Source organism: Prionailurus viverrinus, chromosome B4, assembly GCF_022837055.1.
Source record: "Prionailurus viverrinus isolate Anna chromosome B4, UM_Priviv_1.0, whole genome shotgun sequence".
NCBI lineage: Eukaryota > Metazoa > Chordata > Mammalia > Carnivora > Felidae > Prionailurus > Prionailurus viverrinus.
In genome coordinates, this window is record NC_062567.1 from 138,857,320 (window position 1) to 138,877,308 (window position 19,989).

At 52.9% G+C, this 19,989-nt stretch overlaps 1 protein-coding gene across 12 annotated transcripts in view; it reads right to left on the bottom strand.

The window, feature by feature from the left end:
• Window positions 1-19,989, bottom strand: part of LOC125170125 (putative interleukin-17 receptor E-like) — a 96,356-nt gene that overhangs the window by 58,952 nt on the left and 17,415 nt on the right. For 9 of the 12 annotated variants that reach the window (XM_047866339.1, XM_047866337.1, XM_047866343.1 and 6 more), the window contains 7 exons: window positions 19,770-19,861; window positions 16,349-16,487; window positions 15,615-15,688; window positions 13,728-13,856; window positions 12,605-12,719; window positions 11,048-11,155; window positions 4,452-4,638 (listed from right to left, as the gene is read on the bottom strand). In XM_047866339.1, the coding sequence (XP_047722295.1) occupies window positions 4,452-4,638; window positions 11,048-11,155; window positions 12,605-12,719; window positions 13,728-13,856; window positions 15,615-15,688; window positions 16,349-16,487; window positions 19,770-19,861 (844 nt within the window). Of the gene's footprint in view, window positions 1-4,451; window positions 4,639-5,688; window positions 5,747-11,047; window positions 11,156-12,604; window positions 12,720-13,727; window positions 13,857-15,614; window positions 15,689-16,348; window positions 16,488-19,769; window positions 19,862-19,989 lie in introns of those variants that run through there. The other 3 variants (XM_047866338.1, XM_047866345.1, XM_047866349.1) reach the window with 3 other exon arrangements.

Genomic DNA, 19,989 nt, shown 5'->3' on the forward strand with positions numbered 1-19,989 from the left:
CTCATCAGCACAGAGCCCGATGCAAGCCCCATGATTGTTTAAAGCAACAGTAACAGTCATGTCTTGTCGGGTTTGCATCTACACAGAAGCAAAATGTATGACAAAGCAGCATAGAGGGAAGAAGGCAGTAAATGGAGCTGAACTATTGTAAGGTTTCAAATCGTCCAAGAAATGCTAAAAAAAAAAAATTTCAGATAGACTGTGATGAGTCAAAATTGCATATTGTAATATCTAGTGTAACCACTAAAAATACAAAAATATATAGCTTGAAATAGAGTATAGGAGATGAAACGGAATAATTGGAACTAGTTCACTCATGAGAAGAAGGTAGGACAGGAAATATAATGAAACAAAGAGGAGGTCAGTAAATAGAAAACAAAGAGAAAGATGATAAGTTTAAAGCCAGCTATATTCATAATGACCCAGTGTAAACGGAAAAAACACTCCAACAGAAAAAGACTGTAAGACTGGGCAAAAAGCAAAACCTGGCCGTTAATATATGCTCTTTATATGAGACCCACTTCAAAAGATAAAGGCACCAACAGATTGAGAGTAAGAAGGTTGAAAAAGCTACACACCTTGCACACACCAACCAAAGGAAAGCTACACTAACGTCACAAAGAGTAGAATTAACGCAAGAAATATCGATAGCATTAAAGAGGAGGACATTCTGTAACGAGGAAAAGGTCCGACCATAGGAAGACAAAACAGTCCTGAATTGGATGTAGTGAATAATCACACAGCTAAAAGCAGAAATGCAAGAACATCAAACGTATTTGGAGATTTTAATTCTGTTCTCTCAGTAACTCAGAGAACAAGCAGGCAACGTTATCAGCGAAGATACAGATTTTAGAAACTTGACTCAACTGACTTTTCAGAACACACTACTAGTCCTCAAGTCTGCATGAGAGGTTTGCTAAAACACATCACATGCTGGGCCAAAAGCAAATTTCAACAAAACTCATGTTTCTCTTTCTTCTAAGTGATGGGCCTGAGGCCACACTTTAATAGAACTAGGGTTTGAATTCAGGCCTACTGCCCCGGAAACCCATGTCCGTTTAATTATGCTAATGGCCTCTCATGTTTATTGTTTATCAGTGGTGGATGTCTGTATATAGAAAACAGAACAGTGATCTTTATCCCTTACCATACACAAAACTTAATTTAAGATTAATCGTAAAAGGCTAAAAGTGAAAGAAAAAACATTAAAGCATCCAGAAGAACTCAGAGGAGAACATTTTCATGACATTGGATAAGTAAAGGTTTCTTAAACAGGACTCTTAAAAGCCCTACCATAATAGAAAAACTCAAAACACTGGGCTTCATAAAAAAAAAAAAAAGAAAATAAAAAAAGAAAGAAAAGAAATCATTGAGAGGTAAAAAGACAAGGCATACACTAAGAGGGGGTATCCTTTTTTTATATAGTATAGTTAATCTTTATTTTATTTATTTATCTTAATGTTTAGTTTTGAGAGAGAGAGAGAGAGAGACAGAACATGACATGAGTCGGGGTGGGGCAGAGACAGAAGGAGACACAGACTCCAAAGCAGGCTCCAGACTGAGCTGTCAGCACAGAGCCTGACGCAGGGCTTGAACCCATGAACCGTGAGATCATGACCTGAGCCGAAGTCAGATGCTCAACCGACTGAGACACCCAGGCACCCTGAGAGAGTATTCTTTATTTTATTTTATCTTTTTTTAAAATATGAAATTTATTGTCAAATTGGTTTCCATACAACACCCAGTGCTCATCCCAAAAGGTGCCCTCCTCAATACCCATCACCCACCCTCCCCTCCTTCCCACCCCCCAACAATCCCTGAAAGGGTATTCTTGATGCACATATCCAACAAAGGACTCAATGAGGAATGCTTAGAGTGCTCTTAGAAATCCATTTAAAGATGTGACGACCACTCTTGAGGCCAGGAAAATGGAAGCAAAAATAAACTACTGGGACCACATCAAATAAAAAGCTCCTGCACAGTGAGGGAAACCACCAAAAAAACTAAAAGGCAACCATTGGAATGGGAGAAGGTATTTGCAAAGGACATATCCAATAAAGGATCTGTATCCAAAATATATAAAGAAATTATACAACTCAACACCCAAAAAAACAAATAATCCAATTTAAAAATGGGCAGAAGACATGAACAGACATTTCCCCGTAGAAGACACCCAGATGGCGAACAGACACATGAAAAGATGCTCCACATCACTCATCATGGCGGAAATACAAATCAAAACCATGATGGGATACCACCTCACACCTGTCAGAATAGCTACAAGAAGTGTCGGTGAGGATGTGGAGAAAGGGGAACCATCTTGCACTGCTGGCGGGAACGTAACCTGGCGAAACCACTCTGGAAAACAGTGTGGAGGTTCCTCCGAAAGTTAAAAATGGTAATTGCACTACTGAGTATTTACCCAAAGAATACAAAAACACGAATTCGAAAGGATACGTGCATCCCTATGTTTACTGCAGCATTTTCTACAATAGCCAAATTATGGAAACAGCCCAAGTGTTCATTGACTGATGAGTGGAGAAAGAAGATGCGGTATGTATACATACACACGGTGGAATACTACTCAGTGATGAAAAAGAATGAAATCTCGCCATTTGCGATAACATGGATGGAGCTAGAGAGTATAATGCTGAGCAAAAGAAGTCAGAAAAAGACAAATACCACGTGATTTCACTCAACAAACAAAACAAATGAGCAAAGGGGAAAAAATGAGGGAAACAAACCAAGAAACAGAGTCAACTACAGAGAACACACCGATGGCCACCGGAGAGGAGGCGGGGGATGGGAGAAACCGGTGATCAGGTTTAAGGGGTGCACCCGTTGGGCTGAGCGCTGGGTGACGGATAGAAGCGTTGAGTCACCAGATTGCCCACCTGAACTAACATCACACTGTATCCCAACTATACTGGACTTTAAAAAGGACAGAGAACATTTTAGAAAGACTGCCAAGCTAACAGGAACAGTGACGGTGATAATACAAACATTAACAATGACAAGAAAATAATCAAGAAAAATTTTTTAATTAATACGATTTAAAAAGACACAACCAACCTGATTTTTAAATACACAAGAGACGCGGACAAGCACCTCCCAAAAGAAGATACTCAAATGACTGACAAGCATCTGAAGCGATATCCAACCGCCCGGTCGTCAGAGGAGTGCAAACGAAGAACAAGAAGAGAGAACTGAAAAGACTCGTGGCGACAAGGCTGCCTGCCACGTGCAGGAAGCGCAGCCCACGCTCAATGCTGTTGGTATCTGGATACGTGGAACCACTCTGGAAAATGTTCAAACACCGGGGGTAACCCAGCTGCTCACCCACGTCAGGAGGGAAAGTTCTGTGCCCTGTGGACAGCAGAAAACCCGGCTACGCGCACAGTGTGGATGAACCCCACAGATTCCGCGTCAAGCGAAAGTCACGTGAGTCCGTGACCGTGAAATCCCACAACGAAACTGGTTACGGCGGGAGCAGTCAGATGCGACCTCTGTGGGGTCTCTGCCTGGGAGGGTGCCTAGGGGGCCTGATGGGGGCTGCAAATGGTTTTCATCCTGAGCTGGGTGGTGGTCTCGCCGGGTGGGTACATGTACAGAAGTACATCCGGCTGGACAGATAGCAGCACACGCAGCTGTACTCGATCCAAAGGAAAAGAAAATACTCGATTGATCCAAAAGAAGTAAAGAAGGAAGGAAAGAACAACAGTGTCCCTGGGGTGGTGGGGGCGGGGGGCTCTGGGCAGACCCTCCTCACAGTCCTGCTCCTGCTGCAGGGGCGCCTGGGTCACCTCTGCCCCAGCTCCTCTGTTGGCCGCTGTTCAGGGGGTGCTGGGTCTCCCCCCACCCCCCGGGAAGGACTCGGCCTTCCCTTCGGGAGACGGGGAGGAGAGCCAAGCTCAGCCTCTGGATTCCCATGTGGCAGGGAGCCCTGAAGGCCGTGGAGAGTCAGCTGGGCTGGGCCGAGCAAGCGTTCTGCTCTGTCCAGAGCCCACTCGTGGGGTTCAAATGAGGTAAAAGACAAGAACCGTGTGGAAGATGCTTTAGGCGACGTTACCCAAAGGAGCCCCCAAGGGAGTGTCATCCTTTTATGAGCCAACAGGGACTTGGTGGGATCTGCGTACCCCAGCACCCTGACAGGAGCCCCAACCCCGGAGAGGCACTCCAGGTGTCCCAGGGCGGGACTTCCCTGGACAGCTCCTGAAGCCCCCCCCCGCCCCCCCCCCCCCCCCCCCCCGTGTAGGTGAGCCTTGCTGCCCAGTGCGTCTTACTGAGCGGGGGACACGGGGCGCGTCTCACTGAGCGGGGGACACGGGGCGCGTCTCACTGAGCGGGGGACACGGGGCGCGTCTCACTGAGCGGGGGACACGGGGCGCGTCTCACTGAGCGGGGGACACGGGGCGCGTCTCACTGAGCGGGGGACACGGGGCGCGTCTTACTCAACGAGGGAGTAGTATTGCTGCGTCAGGTCCTTCCACTCGTCCTCCGTGAGGTCCTGGGCGGCGTCCTTGGAGATGTCGATGTCCTCGTGCTCCAGCTGATCCAGGTAGGCCTGGCACACCTTGCATGCGGTGTCCACGAGCTCCCCCGAGAGGCCCATGGGCTTGGATTCCGCATTCTCGGGAACTGAAACCCAAACACAGGCTCGTGGAGGGGGGACCACCTGGGGCACCGGACACAGGCCGCCCCAGCCCGGCCAACCCGGGCACCACGCCTGCGTCTGGCCTTCCCGCTGCTCCGCCCTCCAGCCACACTCAGCACCCACGAACGCGACACTACTTCCTGACTTGCTACAGAAGCCCGGCTTTCCTGAGCCCACGCTGGTGTCCGGTAAGTACTTGGTGAGCAGTCCTGCCTGACGCCCGCGAGCCACTGTGAGCTTACCCACTCTTACCCAGCACCTCACTGTCCTGGAACCCCAGAGTCAAGCTGGACCCCTGGGTCTCAGGAAGCACGGGGAGCTCCCCCGGCAAGGCGAAAGCGACCCTCGAGAGGCCGAGCTCCCACGCGAGGCAGCCCGGGCCTGGGCCCCCCTGCCCCCAAGCCACTGAGGGAGAGGGAGCTCACAGCCAGCATCTGTCTGCGTGCACTTATGGGGAAGGAGCCTGAAGAAAGGTAAACCCAGGGACCAGGAGGCTTGTTGGGATGAAAACAACTCCACAAACTGGGGCAGGGTGGGCATGGGGGTCAGGCCCTGCATGGGCGGAGGCCTCACAGACCCCGGCAGTGCTGGGCCCGGGAGAAAGCGCTGCATTCACACGGCTGTTGTAGACATTACAATGTGCGTTTTTAACCTGTATTGTGGTGAAATTCACAGAACGTAAAAATAACCATTTTCAAGGGGAAAACTGCACCTCTGTTTTCTGATCAGGCACATAAGGAGCCTGGAAGTTGTCAACCTGGCCTGACGACAAGTAAAAAGAATCAACAACTCTTCTTTGCTGCTTCAGAGCTGAGGTCGCCGGACAAACCATCGTCCCCGAAATTTGCAGAGACAGTCAGGTGGATACAGCGAACCACACCTCACCAGGTCAGAACCCCCCAGATGCCGACACCCGGACAGGAAACCTGAACTGTAATCGATGAGCCACTGAAGGCTCCGTGTGGACAGATCTGAGGGTTAAACATTCCAGTACCGTCCGGCTCAGGGGGCCCCCATGCTTTCGTCAGTCTTACCTCTGGCAACTTGACCTGGTTTTCACAGTGACTATGGGAGAAAAATCCCCTGCCGCTTCTGGCAAGGGAAGGGAAAAGGGACCATCTTGCAAACTGCCAGAGCATTCTGTTCTTCAGGAGGCCCGCCCTCAGGAGAAATAGTTGCCCAGAGCCTGACCTGCTGGGAGAAGGCAAAGACCCAACTCCAGCCCCCGCTAGCCCTCTGTCTGCCAAAGGGGGTAAAAACTGAGAAGCACAGTGACGTTCATAGTCCTAAAGACTGAGACCTGGGGGCGCCTGGGTGGCGCAGTCGGTGAAGCGTCCGACTTCAGCCAGGTCACGATCTCGCGGTCCGGGAGTTCACGATCTCGCGAGATCTCGAGTGATCTCGCGTGAGTTCGAGCCCCCCGTCGGCTCTGGGCTGACGGCTCAGAGCCTGGAGCCTGTTTCCGATTCTGTGTCTCCCTCTCTCTCTGCCCCTCCCCCGTTCATGCTCTGTCTCTCTCTGTCCCAAAAATAAATAAACGTTGAAAAAAAAAAAATTTAAAAAAAAAAAAAAAAAAAAAAAAAAGACTGAGACCTGATCATGAGATTATAGAACACTCTTTCAGACAAAATTTTTAAAAAAAAAATTGAGGAAATTTTTTTTGCCAGTAGGCCTGCCAAGAAATCTCAAGTTTTTCAAAGAGAAGGAAAATAACATAGGTCGGTTCCACATAAAGAAAGGAAGAGTGTTAGAAAAGGAATGAATGAAGGTAAAGTACAAACTTTTACTTTTCTTATTCTTGATATTTTATTTTTCTTATTCTTATTTTTAATAAGAATATTTTTATTATTCTTGGGGTGCCTGGGTGGCTCAGTCACTTAAGTGTCAGACTCGATTTTGGCTCAGGTCATGATCCCATGGGCATGGGATAGATCCCCGCATCAGGCTCTGCACTGAAGGTGAGGAGCCTGCTTCAGATTCTGTGTCTCCCCATCTCTCTGCTCCTCCCCTGCTCGCTCTCTCTCTCCCTCAAAATAAGTACATTTTTTTAAAAAAGAGAAGACATCATTATAGATCTCATGGACACTGAAAAGATAGTAAAGAAATAGCATGAACTCTCTGCACACAAATTTGATAACCTAGATGAAATGGACCAATTTATTGAAAGACACGACCTGTCAAAATTCACACAAAAAGAAATAGATGATCTGAAGAGACCTATATCTATTAAATAAATTGAATCAGCAATTAATAACCTTCTCAAACAGAAAGCACCAGGTCCAAATGGGTTCACTGGTGAATTCTACCATTTAAAGAAGAAATTATAGCAATTTTCCACAATCTCACTCGATAGAAACAGGGAATACTTCCTTCCTCGTTCTATGAAGCCAGCATTACCCTATCACCAAAACCAGAGAAAGACATGAGAAAAGAAAACTAAAGACTAAAATCTCTCATGAATAATAATACAGAAATCCTCACTAAAATATTAGCAAGTCAAATCCACAGTGTATAAAAAGAATTATACACCATAATCAAATAAGATTTATCTTAGGTATGCAAAACCGGCTCAGCATTTGAAAATCGATTAATGTAATCTATTACACATCAAAAGGCTAAAGAAGAAAAATTACATGATCGTATCGATACAGAAAAACATTTGACAAAATTCAACTCACATTCATGATAGAAGCTCTCAGCAAGCTAGGAATAGAGAGGAACTTCCTCAACTTGATAAAGGATATATACAAAACCCCCCTATAGTTAACATTATACTTAATGGTGAGAAATGAGAAATTTACACTCTAAAATCAAGTGCAAGATGGGGCGCCTGGGGGGCTCGGTCGGTTAAGCGTCCGACTTCGGCTCAGGTCATGATCTCACGGTCCGTGAGTTCGAGCCCCGCATCGGGGTCTGTGCTGACAGCTCAGAGCCTGGAGCCCGTTTCGGATTCTGTGTCTCCCTCTCTCTCTGACCCTCCCCTGTTCATTCTCTGTCTCTCTCTGTCTCAAAAATAAATAAACATTAAAAAAAAATTTAAAATCAAGTGCAAGGCAAGGACCTCCTCCCTCTCACCACTGTTTTTCCAACATCATACTGGAAATCCTAGCTAATGCAATGAGACAAGAAAATAAGAGGTACACAAATTGAGTAGGAAATAAAACTGTCTTTATTCATAGATAACATGATTATCTATGTAGAAAATCTGAAAGAATTGACAAAAAACTCCTAGAACTAATAAGTGATTAGTCAATCACTTTCCCACATACCAGAAATGAATTATTGGAATTTGAAATGAAAAACACAACACCATTTACATTAGCACCCAAAAACTTAAATAAATATATAAATAAGTAAATCTAACAAAATACGTTCAAGATCTATATGAGGAAAACTACAAAACTCTGATAAATGAAATCAAAGAAGAATGAAATTAATAGTGAGATATTCCATGCTCACGAATAGGAAAGATTTATTGTCAAGATGTCAGTTCTTGGGGTGCCTGGCTGGCGTGGTTGGTTGAGCATCAGACTTTTGATTTCGGTTCAGGTCATGATCTCACAGTTTGTGGGATCAGACCCCGCGTCGGGCTCCATGCTGACAGCATAAAGCCTGCTTGGCATTCTCTCTCTCTCCCCTCTCTCTGCCCCTCCTCCCCTTGTACTGTCTTTGTCTCTCTCAAAATAAATAAACTTAAAAAAAAAGATGTCAGTTCTTCCCTACTCAATCTATAAATTCAATGCAATCCCCATCAAAATCCCACAAGGCATCTTATGGATATTGACAAGTTGATTCTAAAATTTACATGGAGAGGCACAGAATACAGAATAGCCAACCCAATATTGAAGGAGAAGGATAAATTGGAGAATTGATACCATTCAACTTCTAGTCTTACCACAAGTCTATGTAATCGAGACAGTGTGGTACTGGTGAAATAACTGACAAATAGATCCCTGGACCCGAATAAAGAGCCCAGAAATAGACCCACAAAAATATAGTCAACCGATCCATGACAAAGGCGCAAAGGCTATACAACAGAAAAAAAAGTGGTCTTTTCAACAAATCGTGCTGAAACAGGTGCAAAAAAAAATGCACACAAAAAAGAATTTAGATACAGCTTTTACACCCTTCATAGAAATTAACTCAAAATGGATCATACACCCAAGTGTGAAACACAAAAGTACAGAACTCCTAGAAGACAGCATGGGAAACCACCAAGATGAAGCTGGGTGCAGTGGTAAGTTTTTAGACACATTCCCAAAGGCACAGTATATGAAAGAAATACTTGATAAGCAGGACTCAATACTGTCAGGAGAATGAGAAGATAAGTCGAGGACTTGGAGAAAATATTTGCAAAAGACACATCTGGTAAAGGGCTGTTATCCGAAATACACACACACACACACCACACACACACCACACACACAAAACCCCACTTAAACCTCAACCAGAAACATTTTCAAATGGTAGGGAAGCTGAACAGATTTCTCACCAAAGACTATATTTACAGATGGCAAAGAAGTATATTAAAAGATACACAGGGCACCTGGGTGGCTCAGTCGGTTGAGAGTCTGACTCTTGATTTCAGCTCAGGTCATGATCCCAGGGACATGGGCTAGAGCCCCACAGGCTCCACACGGAGCATGGAGCCTGCTTAAGATTCTCTCTCTCTCCCTCTGCCCATCTTTCCTGCTTTCTCTCTCTAAGAAATAAAAAACTTAAAAAAAAAAAAAGATTCTCTCTCTCTCTCTCTCTCCCTCCCTCTCCCCAATTCACACACTCTCTAAAAACATATAAACAAATAAGTAAACAAATGAATAAGTAAATAAATAAAAATAGTGTGTTTTAAAAAACAAAAAAAAAAGATGCTCAAGGCCACGTGTCATTAGGGAACTTTAGGTGAAAACAGCAAGAGACACTGCACACCTGTCACAACGGCCCAAATCCAGACCACGGACGCCACGAGCGCTGGGAGGACGCGAAGCACTCATTGCTGGTGGGGTGCAAAATGGTGCGACCACTGTGGAGGACAGCTTGGTGGTGTCCTCCCAAACTAAGCACACTCGTTTTTTTTAATTTATTTTTTAAGGTTTATTTATTTTTGAGACAGAGAGAGAGCATGAACGGGGGAGGGGCAGAGAGAGAGGGAGACACAGAATCCGAAGTAGCTCCAGGTTTCGAGCTGTCAGCACAGAGCCCGACGCGGGGCTCGAACCCACGGACCGCGAGATCATGACCTGAGCCGAAGTCGAGCGCTTCACCGACTGAGCCACCCAGGCGCCCCAAAGCACACTCTTACCATCATGTCCAGCGATCAGGCTCTGTGGTATTTAGCCAAACGAGTTGAAAACTTACGGTTGCACAAAAACCTGCACCCAGATCATAACTGCCCAAACTTGGAAGCAGCCAACATGCCCCTTCAGTAGGTGATGGAGAAAGTCAGCCACACGGTGGGCCATCCACACAATGGAGTGTGATGTGGCACTAAAAGGAAATGAGCTACCAAGCCATGACGGAGTTGGAGGGACCTCAGCTGCGCATCACTGAGTGAAAGAGGCCAGAAAAGGCCACGTCTGGGGGCACCCGGGGGGCTCAGTCGTTAAGCGTCCAGCTCTGCATTTCAGCTCAGGTCATGATCTCACGGTCTGAGCGTTCAAGCCCCACGGCGGGCTCTGTGCTGACAGCGTGGAGCCCGCTTGGAATTCTCTCTCCCTCTCTGTCTGCCCTCCCCCACTCTCCCTCTCCTCCTCCTCCTCCTCCCCTGCTCATGTGGGAGCCCCCTCTCTCTCTGTCTCTCTCAAAATAAGTAAATAAACTTAAAAAGGAAAAGCAAAGGAAGGCTACGTATGTATGCTTTCAGCCATATGACATCTGGAAAAGGCAGAATGACGGCGACAGCGAAAGGACCAGTGGTGGCCAGGGGCGGGGCCAGGGGCCCGTCCCCAGGCGGGGACGTCAGGGCACCGGAAGCACTGTGTCTGGTACCGTGACGGCGGGCCCGCGCCCTGACACAGCTGTCCAAACCCACCCCGCGTACAAGACCGCAGCTCGCTACAAACGCCGTGAGAACGACGTGTCCACACGGGCGCATCCGTCACAGCAAAGGCACCAGCCGGCGGGGACGCTGACGGCGGAGGGGGCTCTGGGGGCCTATGGGAAATCCCTGCACCTTCTGCGCAAGTGCACTGCGAACCAAAAGCTGCTTTATCAAAATCAACAACAACAACTTCTTTGGGTTTCGTAGGCCTAACGCCACGGTGGCTCTGCACCACGTGGGAAAGCCACTCCCCGTCTCCCTCTTCTGCAGGGAGGGAGGACCCCGTCCTGGACGCACGGCCCGCTGCCCCTCCTGCACTGTTCTCCCCGCACGGTGCAGCCTCGGGCCCCACACACCTTTCTTGCTGCCGGGGCCACGGTCGCCGGCCTCCCCGCTGCTGCCGCACTTGTGGTGCCTGACCACCCACTTGAGGATGCTGGAGGCCACCGTCCGCCGGAAGTCATCTGAAAGGACACCCAGGCCTCGCCCCCTCTCCGGCCGGTGACCAGGGACCTCGGCCAGCACCAGCTGTCCTCAGCCCAGGCACCCCACAGGCCTCACCTCCCCCTCGCTGCCTTCAAGGGGGCCGTTCCCTCTGCCCCGGCCCCTCGTGGGCCCTGTCAACGGGCCCAGAAGCAGAACCCGCACATCCCCTCCCTGCCTCTCTCCTGCTCACCCCAACCCCCCACCCGGGGCCACAGTGCATGGACACCCTCACCACCTCCCCCTGCTCCTGTGCCCTCAGCCCCGCACAGAGGACAGAAGACCCCCGCAGACACACCAGGACCCTGCCCACCCCAGGAGCCTCTCTGCACCTCCCTGGACCTGCTGGCTCCCACAGCTCCTGGCGTGCATGGACCGAGGGGCTGGGCACAGAGGACAGCTCTGGGTCCCACAGACGCAGGCTGGGGGCTGGCCTGGCTCGGAGCGCTGGCTCGTGCCCGGAGAGGCGGCCGGCACCCCCGTGAGCCAGCCCATACTCACTTCCCACCCACGCCCTCGGGGAGGTCCGCAAGAGACTCCCACACCTTCTCACCAAAACTTGCCCTTCCTCATTGCAGAGGAAGCTGCCCCCCACCCCAGCCCCAACCGCCCGCCCGGCAGCTGCTGCCACGTGGGAAACATCCGGAACCTGAGCTCCCTTCCCCAGCTTCCCCAGGACCTCAGAGCTTCTCTCCTGAGCCTCCTCTGCCCACCGGAACAAAGACCCTGAGCTCGCCTGCTGACCCGTAGCCCCTCTGCCCGTCACACTCAGGCACACTGCCCGCTGCGGCCCAGTCCCCTCCGAGCTCCTGTCCTCTGGGTCTCTCTGAGAGGCCCCTGCTCACCACCCTCTCCTCCCCTGCACCTCTCCCCTCCAGCCCGCACAGACCCCACCTTGTCCTGCCTGTAGCCATCTGCTCCTGGGAGCTCCAGGGTGGGGTCAGATCACACGGCAGGGCAATGTCGTATCTCCATGGCCCCAGGCCCGTGCTCAGGAAACACAAGTTACCCCCAAAAGGGCAGTGCTCACCTGTCCTGACCTTCCCCTTCTCTCTCCTCCCTTGGTGGGTCAATCCAGGAGTCCTCCCTCTGTCCCCAGGCCAGAGCCTGTCACCCACAGGACCAGCCCCACGCCAGCCTCTCCCAGAAGCCCAGTCAGAACCAAGCTGCTGACGCTCGGCTCCACAGCCCCCGTCAGCCTCCTGCTCCCATCCTGCACCTGCGGCCCATGGAAACGTCTGGACCGCCCCTCACCACGTGAGACGGAGCTGAGCCCCCGGGCCTTGGGACGGACCGGTCCAGCCCTGCAGCTGCGGCCCAGCCCCCCCTCCCTTCCAAAGGCTTCCTCAGCCACCTCAGCGAGAAAGTGGGCCACAGAGGGGCCCTGGCCGCCTGACGCCCGGTGGTCTCGCCTCCAGCCACGGACTTACCCAGGAATTCTTGCTTCTCGTTCTCGGTGCAGAGGCCGTAGCAACGTGGGAAGAAGGAGTCAGGGTCGGCCTGGACGTACCACGGTAGGTTCCGCATGTTCACACACAGCCCGATCTCCAGAGACAGCGGCACGTCAGGCCCCCGCAGGCCGTGTGCTGGTCCACTCAGACCAGCCTGAACGCCCACCGGCCGGCAGCACCGGCTCCAAGGGGCTCTCGGGAGGCGGGGGTGCCCCCCCCCCGGCCTCCCAGTCCCTCCTGACCCCCGGTCAGCTGGTTGTGCTGGCCGACGTGCAGGCCAGGAGGAGACAGGGGTGGTAGGTCCTGTGCTCACCTCCCAGGTGCCTAGATGGTGCTGGGCCCAGGCCCCGGGAAGGAGGGAGTGGGCTCGCTCATGGGCACACTCACGGCTGCCCCACAAAAGTAACACTGGCTGTTACACAGGCTTGGCAGTTTTGCACCCCACGGTCCAGCTCATTGCCCCACTTGGAAAAAAGTGCCAAGTGGCCGGGAAATGCAGCGCCCACTGGCTGCTGGGCACACTGGTGGCTACTCTGCCAGGGGGTCTTTGTGGGGTTTCTGGCCTGACTGTGCCACCTGCGGGCACGGCCCACACCCCAGAGGAGGTCACCAGGAGGCCTGGCGAGGGTGTGTAGGGGCCAGACCCCCACGGGGAGCACTGGTGGCAGTGTAAGCCTCACCCCTGAGCCTCCTGGAGCCTGAAGTAGCAGGGAGGGGGCCGTGGGACTGAAAGGGGGTGACAGGAGGGGCCGGAAGCCCCAGGGCAGGGGCGGTGGCCTGGCTCTCCCTCAGACCCAGAGCCCCTCCGGGGTGCAAAGCCCAGGTCGGGCTGTGCCGGTAACCCCCACCGCCCTGCCTGGGGTTTGGCCTGCGTGCCCAGAGGACAGTCACAGGCCAAAGGGCACTTGGGGCCCTGGGAACAGCAGTGGGGCAGGTGCTGAGGGACTCTGGACACTGATACTGCATGGTGTGGCCTCTGACCAGGCAGCGGTCCCAGGGAGGAGCCCGGAGGTGACCAGTCCACATGTCGTCCTCCCAGCCTCAGGGCCCTGGTGCTTGGGGCTCCTGTCCCGCCAGCCTCCCCGCCAGCCCTCCCACTCACCTTGGTGGTGAAGGAAGCCGTCTTCCCATAGTGATTCAGCATCTGGTCACAGTTCAAGCTGTGATAGTCAACGACGTCCCTTTTGATGGTCCAGAGGAAGTACGGCATTTCGTTTTTGACCAACCTGGACTGGCAAGAAAAAAAACCCTCATCAAAACCCAACATCCAAGGTTCATATCTTTGGGTGTTGGGGTGTCAGTAAGAGTGAAGGAAATCAGATTTTAAATGACACTTAAAGTGTGTATTCTGTGATTCTCGTCTGGAAAGCTAGAGACACCCGTTCCCTGAGGGCCTACTCTGTGCTGTGCTGGGAGCAACCAGCACACAGGGGCCCTGCTCTCAAGAAACAAGTGCGGGGCTCCGGCTGGCAGCTGCAGGGGCACCAAAAGTGTGTGGCTGAGCGAGGTCTGAGCTGCCTGCCCGTGGATGCCCACGTGAGGTTTGGGGACATGCCACACGTGGGCATGGGGTGAACTCTCTGCTTCGTGGCCTGGGTGACCATGGGAGACGGCCTCCCCCACCTCCTCCCCACTCCTGCCGAGCAAGAGGCAGGGCCACTGAGCTAGACCCAGGGTGGCCTTGGCGGTGATGCTTTTGTTCACAAGCAGAAGCACCTGTTTGGTCAAAATATCTTACCAACGAGATACAAGGAAAGGAAAACATTGTCCAAAATTCTGACACCCTCAAGACCCTTCAGGGTCATTCCGAGCAGACCAGCATTCGAGGGCACACCTAATGTTCTGCAACGCAGCCTGGCCTACCTGGACCCCGTGTGAGGGCAGGACCGGGCTCCCCCCACCCCAATGCCAACACGAGGGCCCGGAGGGAGCGGGGAGCTGGCCAGCAGCATCAGTTCCTAAAACCCATCCCAGTGCTGGACGCATGGCCTTCCCTCCTACTCCAGAGTGACGGCTAGCTTTTGTTGCCACTTTCTGGCGCAAGTCCCATTTGTTCAAATGTGGGACGGACTGTCTTAGCAGGGCGTGGACCTTCAGCCCCCTGACTCCACAAGGCGCCTCCTCAGGGTTCCCCGAGTCAACTCTGGAGCTTAGTGTCTGCATCCGGGGCTGGGCCCACTTCCCCGTGTGTCTGTTCACTGCTCCTCTGTGAGCCCTGCACACGTTCTGGACCTTAGATCGCCCCAGGTCCGTGGAGTGCCCCGCTCTGGCTGGCCTCCCGGCTGCCCTCAGGGGTCTTCCGGGGACCCAGAAGACCTGTCCTCCTTCCAACCGTCGGAGGTATCAGCTGTCTTCCGTTTGGAGCTGTTGGGCAGGGTTTTACATTTCTCCCCTCCCCCACATCAGGCAACTTGCAACATTCCCCCCTCGCCCCACCCCCACCCCGGCAGGTGCGCGGTCTCCCAGTGCTGTCTCCAGGAGCCGCTGCTTCTTCAGTGCTGACCTTGCTCGTTGACCTGGGTGAGGCCCCACAAGCCTGGCCCTGCTCTGGACCTGACTCTGCCTCCCGCCTGCGCACCCCTGTCCCCACCATCGCGGCCTCACCAAGTAGCCTGTGTGCCCTCCTGCCTGCTCTGGTCCTTTCCCACGGCTTCCACAGAGTTGTAGCCACCGCTTGTCTCCTCGCACGCATGCGCACACATGGACACACTCAAGCACGTGCACAGGGCACACACAAGCACATGAACAAGGGCATGTACAGACGAACACGAGCACACACACAGGCACACACATACACACGGGAGAGCAGGAGCATATGGAGACACAGGAGAACGCGCGCACATGCCCCCCCCCCCCCCACAATGAGCCCGTACACGGATGCACACCAGCAAGCGCACGCATATGTGTCCTGCAGCCTGGCCTGCCTGGCCTTGTCGCCTGTCCCCAGGACACCGGGAAGGTGACAGTGTGAGGAGGCGGGGGGGCCTACCATCACATCGTGGATGTCATCTGTCTTCTCCGGAGCCGCTTCTTGGTGTTCTCTGCCTTCCGCACGTTTCTGTTCTGCAAACACGACACCCGGAGAGTCTTCAGCACGGCAGGGCCCCGCGGCCACAGCGCCCTCGCGACTCCTCAGCAACCTTCCGGGGCTCCGGCCACTTCCGCCCGTCTGAGCTGAGCGTCAGCTGCACGAACCCTCCACCGGGGGCTCAGCGCCAGGGTCGCAGACCCGCGTGGGGTGGGGCGGCCTTCGGGCGTGCGTGGTGCGTGGCGGAGAGGGGCGCGGGGAGCGGGCAGGGGGGCTGGGCTTTGATGTGCGGAGCGGGCCTGTGCAGACCCCAGGGACTGAGGGTGCACCTGCCGTCTGTGGAGCGGAGCGGGAGGCGGGGCCTCGGGCGGGGCGAGCCGGGGAGAGTCCAGAGGAGGGCCGGGCAGGGCGGGGGCGCTGAAGGAGCCTGGCAACTGGGCAGACCCGGGAGAATGACGCCTGGCATGGGCAGTGGGACACTGAGAAGCAAGCAGACCAGGGCGTGAGAGCACACGCGCAGTGCATGGTCACCTGCGGAAGGCAGGCCAGGAGGGTGACCGGGACACTTGGGGCGGAGGCCCAGGTCACAGGCCCTGTGGCCAGAACAGCATCTCCGGGGCAGTGTGACTCATCTGGTCCTCTGACAGACACACGTGTGCCTTACTCCCAGAGACATGACGCCTTCGATACTCTACCTGTCACCCCCACACCGTCATCGTCCACATTCAGGAGGACCTTGGGCAGAAAGTGGAACTTCTTCTCCACCCAGCCCTTTCTTCGGAGGGCGGCCCGTATCACTGGGTAGTGCCCGTAGATGGAGAAAATTTTCTTTTCCTCAAATTGCAAGAGCATATTTTAAATGAAAGAATTGAAAGACAAGGCAGCTAATTCTCTGAGAGGAGGCTTCAGAGCAGGAGGGACAGACAGACTGCACCAGCAGGAAACACCTGCTCCAAGCAAACACCCGGAAACACCCAGAACGCACACACATGGGCATGGGGCTGGGTCCTCCTCTGTGGTGTGTGTCCACTTTGTGGGCCTTGCACACATGGGCCTCACACGCACAAAGGCTCAGAGGTCCAGCACAAGCAGGACCAGGGGTGTAGCCTCAGCTCAGGGCAGGTCTGGGTCTGGAAGGTGGGCCTGGGTTGGCAGAACCTGGAGGGGGTGCGACCTACACTCGCTCTTCTCGACGAAGACAACAGTCCCTCATGCTTGGGGGTGAGAGGATGGGTGCCCGAGGTTTAAGGAGGGATGAGGGGGAGGAGTCGTTCATCCACCCAGGAAGGGCCTGAGGGACAGGAGTGCCAGCACCAGGAAGGCTGGGGACTCCTCCAGTCACTGTGGGAATGAACGCAGATGCCTGGGCACCAGGCAGGCAGCTGGCAGCTGGTGGAGTGTACCTAGGCTTTCGCAGCTGGGGGACGGGAGAGTAATGGTCATGCTGGAGCCCCTGGGTCTCATGCTGCTGAGGGCACAGCCTGGACACATTCACCTGCGTTAGGGTCACAGAGGGTGACAGCTGCAGGGCAGTCAGGAAACAGGTGCATAGTCAGCAGTGAGCTTAGGGCCTTGCGAGTTTGTGGGAGCAGGCAGAGGGGGCAAGTGGCTCAAGCTCACTGGTGTCCCTGATTAGCTGACTGAATTGACCAGAAGACAGACTATCCTGGGTGGGCCTGACCTAACCAGATGCACCTCTTAAAAGGGGGTCCAGGGCTTCCCTGAAGTTGGAGATTCAAAGCAGGAGAGACCTCGCCCCATTGCTAGCTTTGAAGAAGCCAGTTCTACGGCCACAAGGGAATGAATCCTGCCAACAAGCCCAGGGAGCCTGGAGGTAGGTCCTTCTCCAGTTGAGACTCCGGATGAGACCGTGGCCCAGCTGATGCCTCATTTCAGCCTTGAGAGACCCTAAGCGGAGGACCCCACAGAAGCTGTGAGATAACAAATGTTTAAGCGGCTGAGTTCACAGTGATTTGTTACACAGCCCTGATAGCTAACACATCCTAGGATGTGTCCACACCCAGGAACACATACGATAAAGCATGTGCCTGGGACTAGAAGCCGTGAGTTCAAGTTCCAGCACCCACGTGACAGACCCAGCAGGTCAGAGGGCCTCTCCGAGCCTCCTTCCACTCAGAAAATCTGTCCAAAGTCTGTCCTCGCCGCCCACAGGACTGTGCACCAGGACAGAGGGATGTGGACAAACTTGGCCACAGAGGGGCTGCCCTGATGGAGAGGTGGGCAGGGAACATGACCACTGACCACCTGTGAGAATGTCAGCACCCCGTGCCCCAGCAAGACCTCCTGGCCACCCCAACACCTGGCTTGCTTATAGTTAAATTGAACAACTTTAGGAAAGCTAATTAATTTTAATTGACAGAATACAGTTCCTCGGGGAACTACAGAGTACAAGACCTGTAACATGTAAGAGAGGGGAAATGGAATTTTAAAAGTCATCGGTCCACAAGGAGGCACACAATGAGGGGGAAGCCGGGCAGCCAGGAAAAACTGAGTGGGTCAAGGAGACGGGACACATGGGGATGCCTGAGGACAGCAGGACTGCACTCATAGATACACGCAGCAAAGGCTCCAGGCTGGAGTTTTAAAAATCTCAATCAATGCTGCTTACAAGAGAAAATCAAAATCCCGAGCCTACAGACAGGTAGAACATAAAAGGATCTAAATATGAGACAAAATATCCTTTGGGACAAGTAAACCACTAAAGAAAATCATCCCATAATTTACAAAAAGATTCACCTCACCAGGAAGGTACTTCTGTACGCAGCCACTCAGAGGGCTGTAACGGCATAAAGCCAAAACTGACATTCCCACAAAGTGAAGGAATCCACGGTTATCACCGGGCGTTGACCAGCTTCTCTCCCGGACCAAAGATTGCAATAAGACTCCAAGACCTGAGCACATAACCATCTCAGCCCTGACGACTCTGAATGGAGAACCCGCACCGGCCTTCACGTGAACGCACACGATGCCGGGCATACAGCGAGTCGGAACCCACGTCAACGGAATAGCACTACGCAGATGACATTCTCACCCACAGTGCACCCGTGCTAGAAATCAGCAACAAAATACATAGAAAAACCTCACAAGGATGGACATTAACTATGCTTTTAAGTAACCCACAATCAAGGGAAAGGAATCTATGAATCATAGAATACTTTGAACTACATCTCAACAAGAGTACTATGAAAACTTGAGAAATCAGGGGCGCCTGATTGACTGAGCATCTGACTTGGGCTCAGGTCATGATCTTGAGGTTTGTGAGCTCCAGCGCCACATCGGGCTCCCTGCTGTCAGCATGGAGCCTGGAGCCTGCTTCTAAGATCCTCTGTCTCCCTCTCTCTCTCTCACGCTGTCTCAAAAATAAATATTAAAAAAAAAAAAAAAAGCTTGTGAAATCAGCTAACGCAATACTTAAAGGGATATTTGTACCCCAGATGTTCACATGTTTTTAGGTTTCGGTAGAAAACCTGAAAATTAATGAGCTGGCATGGTTCCATTGGCATGAAACCCCAGAGAGCATGCCAGGCGGCCACCAGGACCAGGCCGGTGGCGGCAGGCGCCCCGTCACAGTGCAGTGGCTGTGGTCTGGCTGTGCACACTCGGTGCACCCAGCCGGTCACACGTGGGCTGTGCGTTCACGCTTTGGAACCACATTTTGTGTGTGATGTACTGAGCTCCTCGGAGCTCCTATGCGCCAGCCTTCTGAGCTGGGCAGGGTAAAGCCAGAGAACGCAGGCTTTTCCCCAGCGAGGGCAGCCCTCTGCCCCCACAAAAGGTCACCAGCAGTTGCCTCAATCCCAGCCACCTGGGGGCTGGCACTGGGGAGCCAGGGCAGAACCAAGGCTGGTGGAGGCGAGGGCAGCAGGGGAGCCGAGGGCCTCAAAGGCGACCCAGTCCCTCTCCAAATTCCTAAGTAAATCTCCATGTTTAAGAAGTACCCCCGCCTTGGGGCGCCCGGTCCGAAGAGCATGGGACTCTTGATCTCAGGGTGGTGAGTTCGAGCCCCTCTCCGGGTGTAGAGCTTACTTACATCAGTGAAACTTTAAAAAAAGGTGCTCCCAGCCCCATCCCCCCCAGCCCCAAAGCGCATTTTACCTTGATGGCCTTTTCTGTTAATTGTCTTGCTATTTTGTATCTGTCTGATTTGGGGGAAGATGTCAAGTCTTGGGAAATTCCTCGTTTTAATTCTGCAGAAGAGAAACAGGCATCAAGGCAAAGGTAAAAGCACACAGGTGACACTTGGGAAGGAGCCCTAATCATAGAAGCCCCACCCCCACCCCCGTGGCCCTCCTCCCGGCCCGCCTCCCCCCACCCC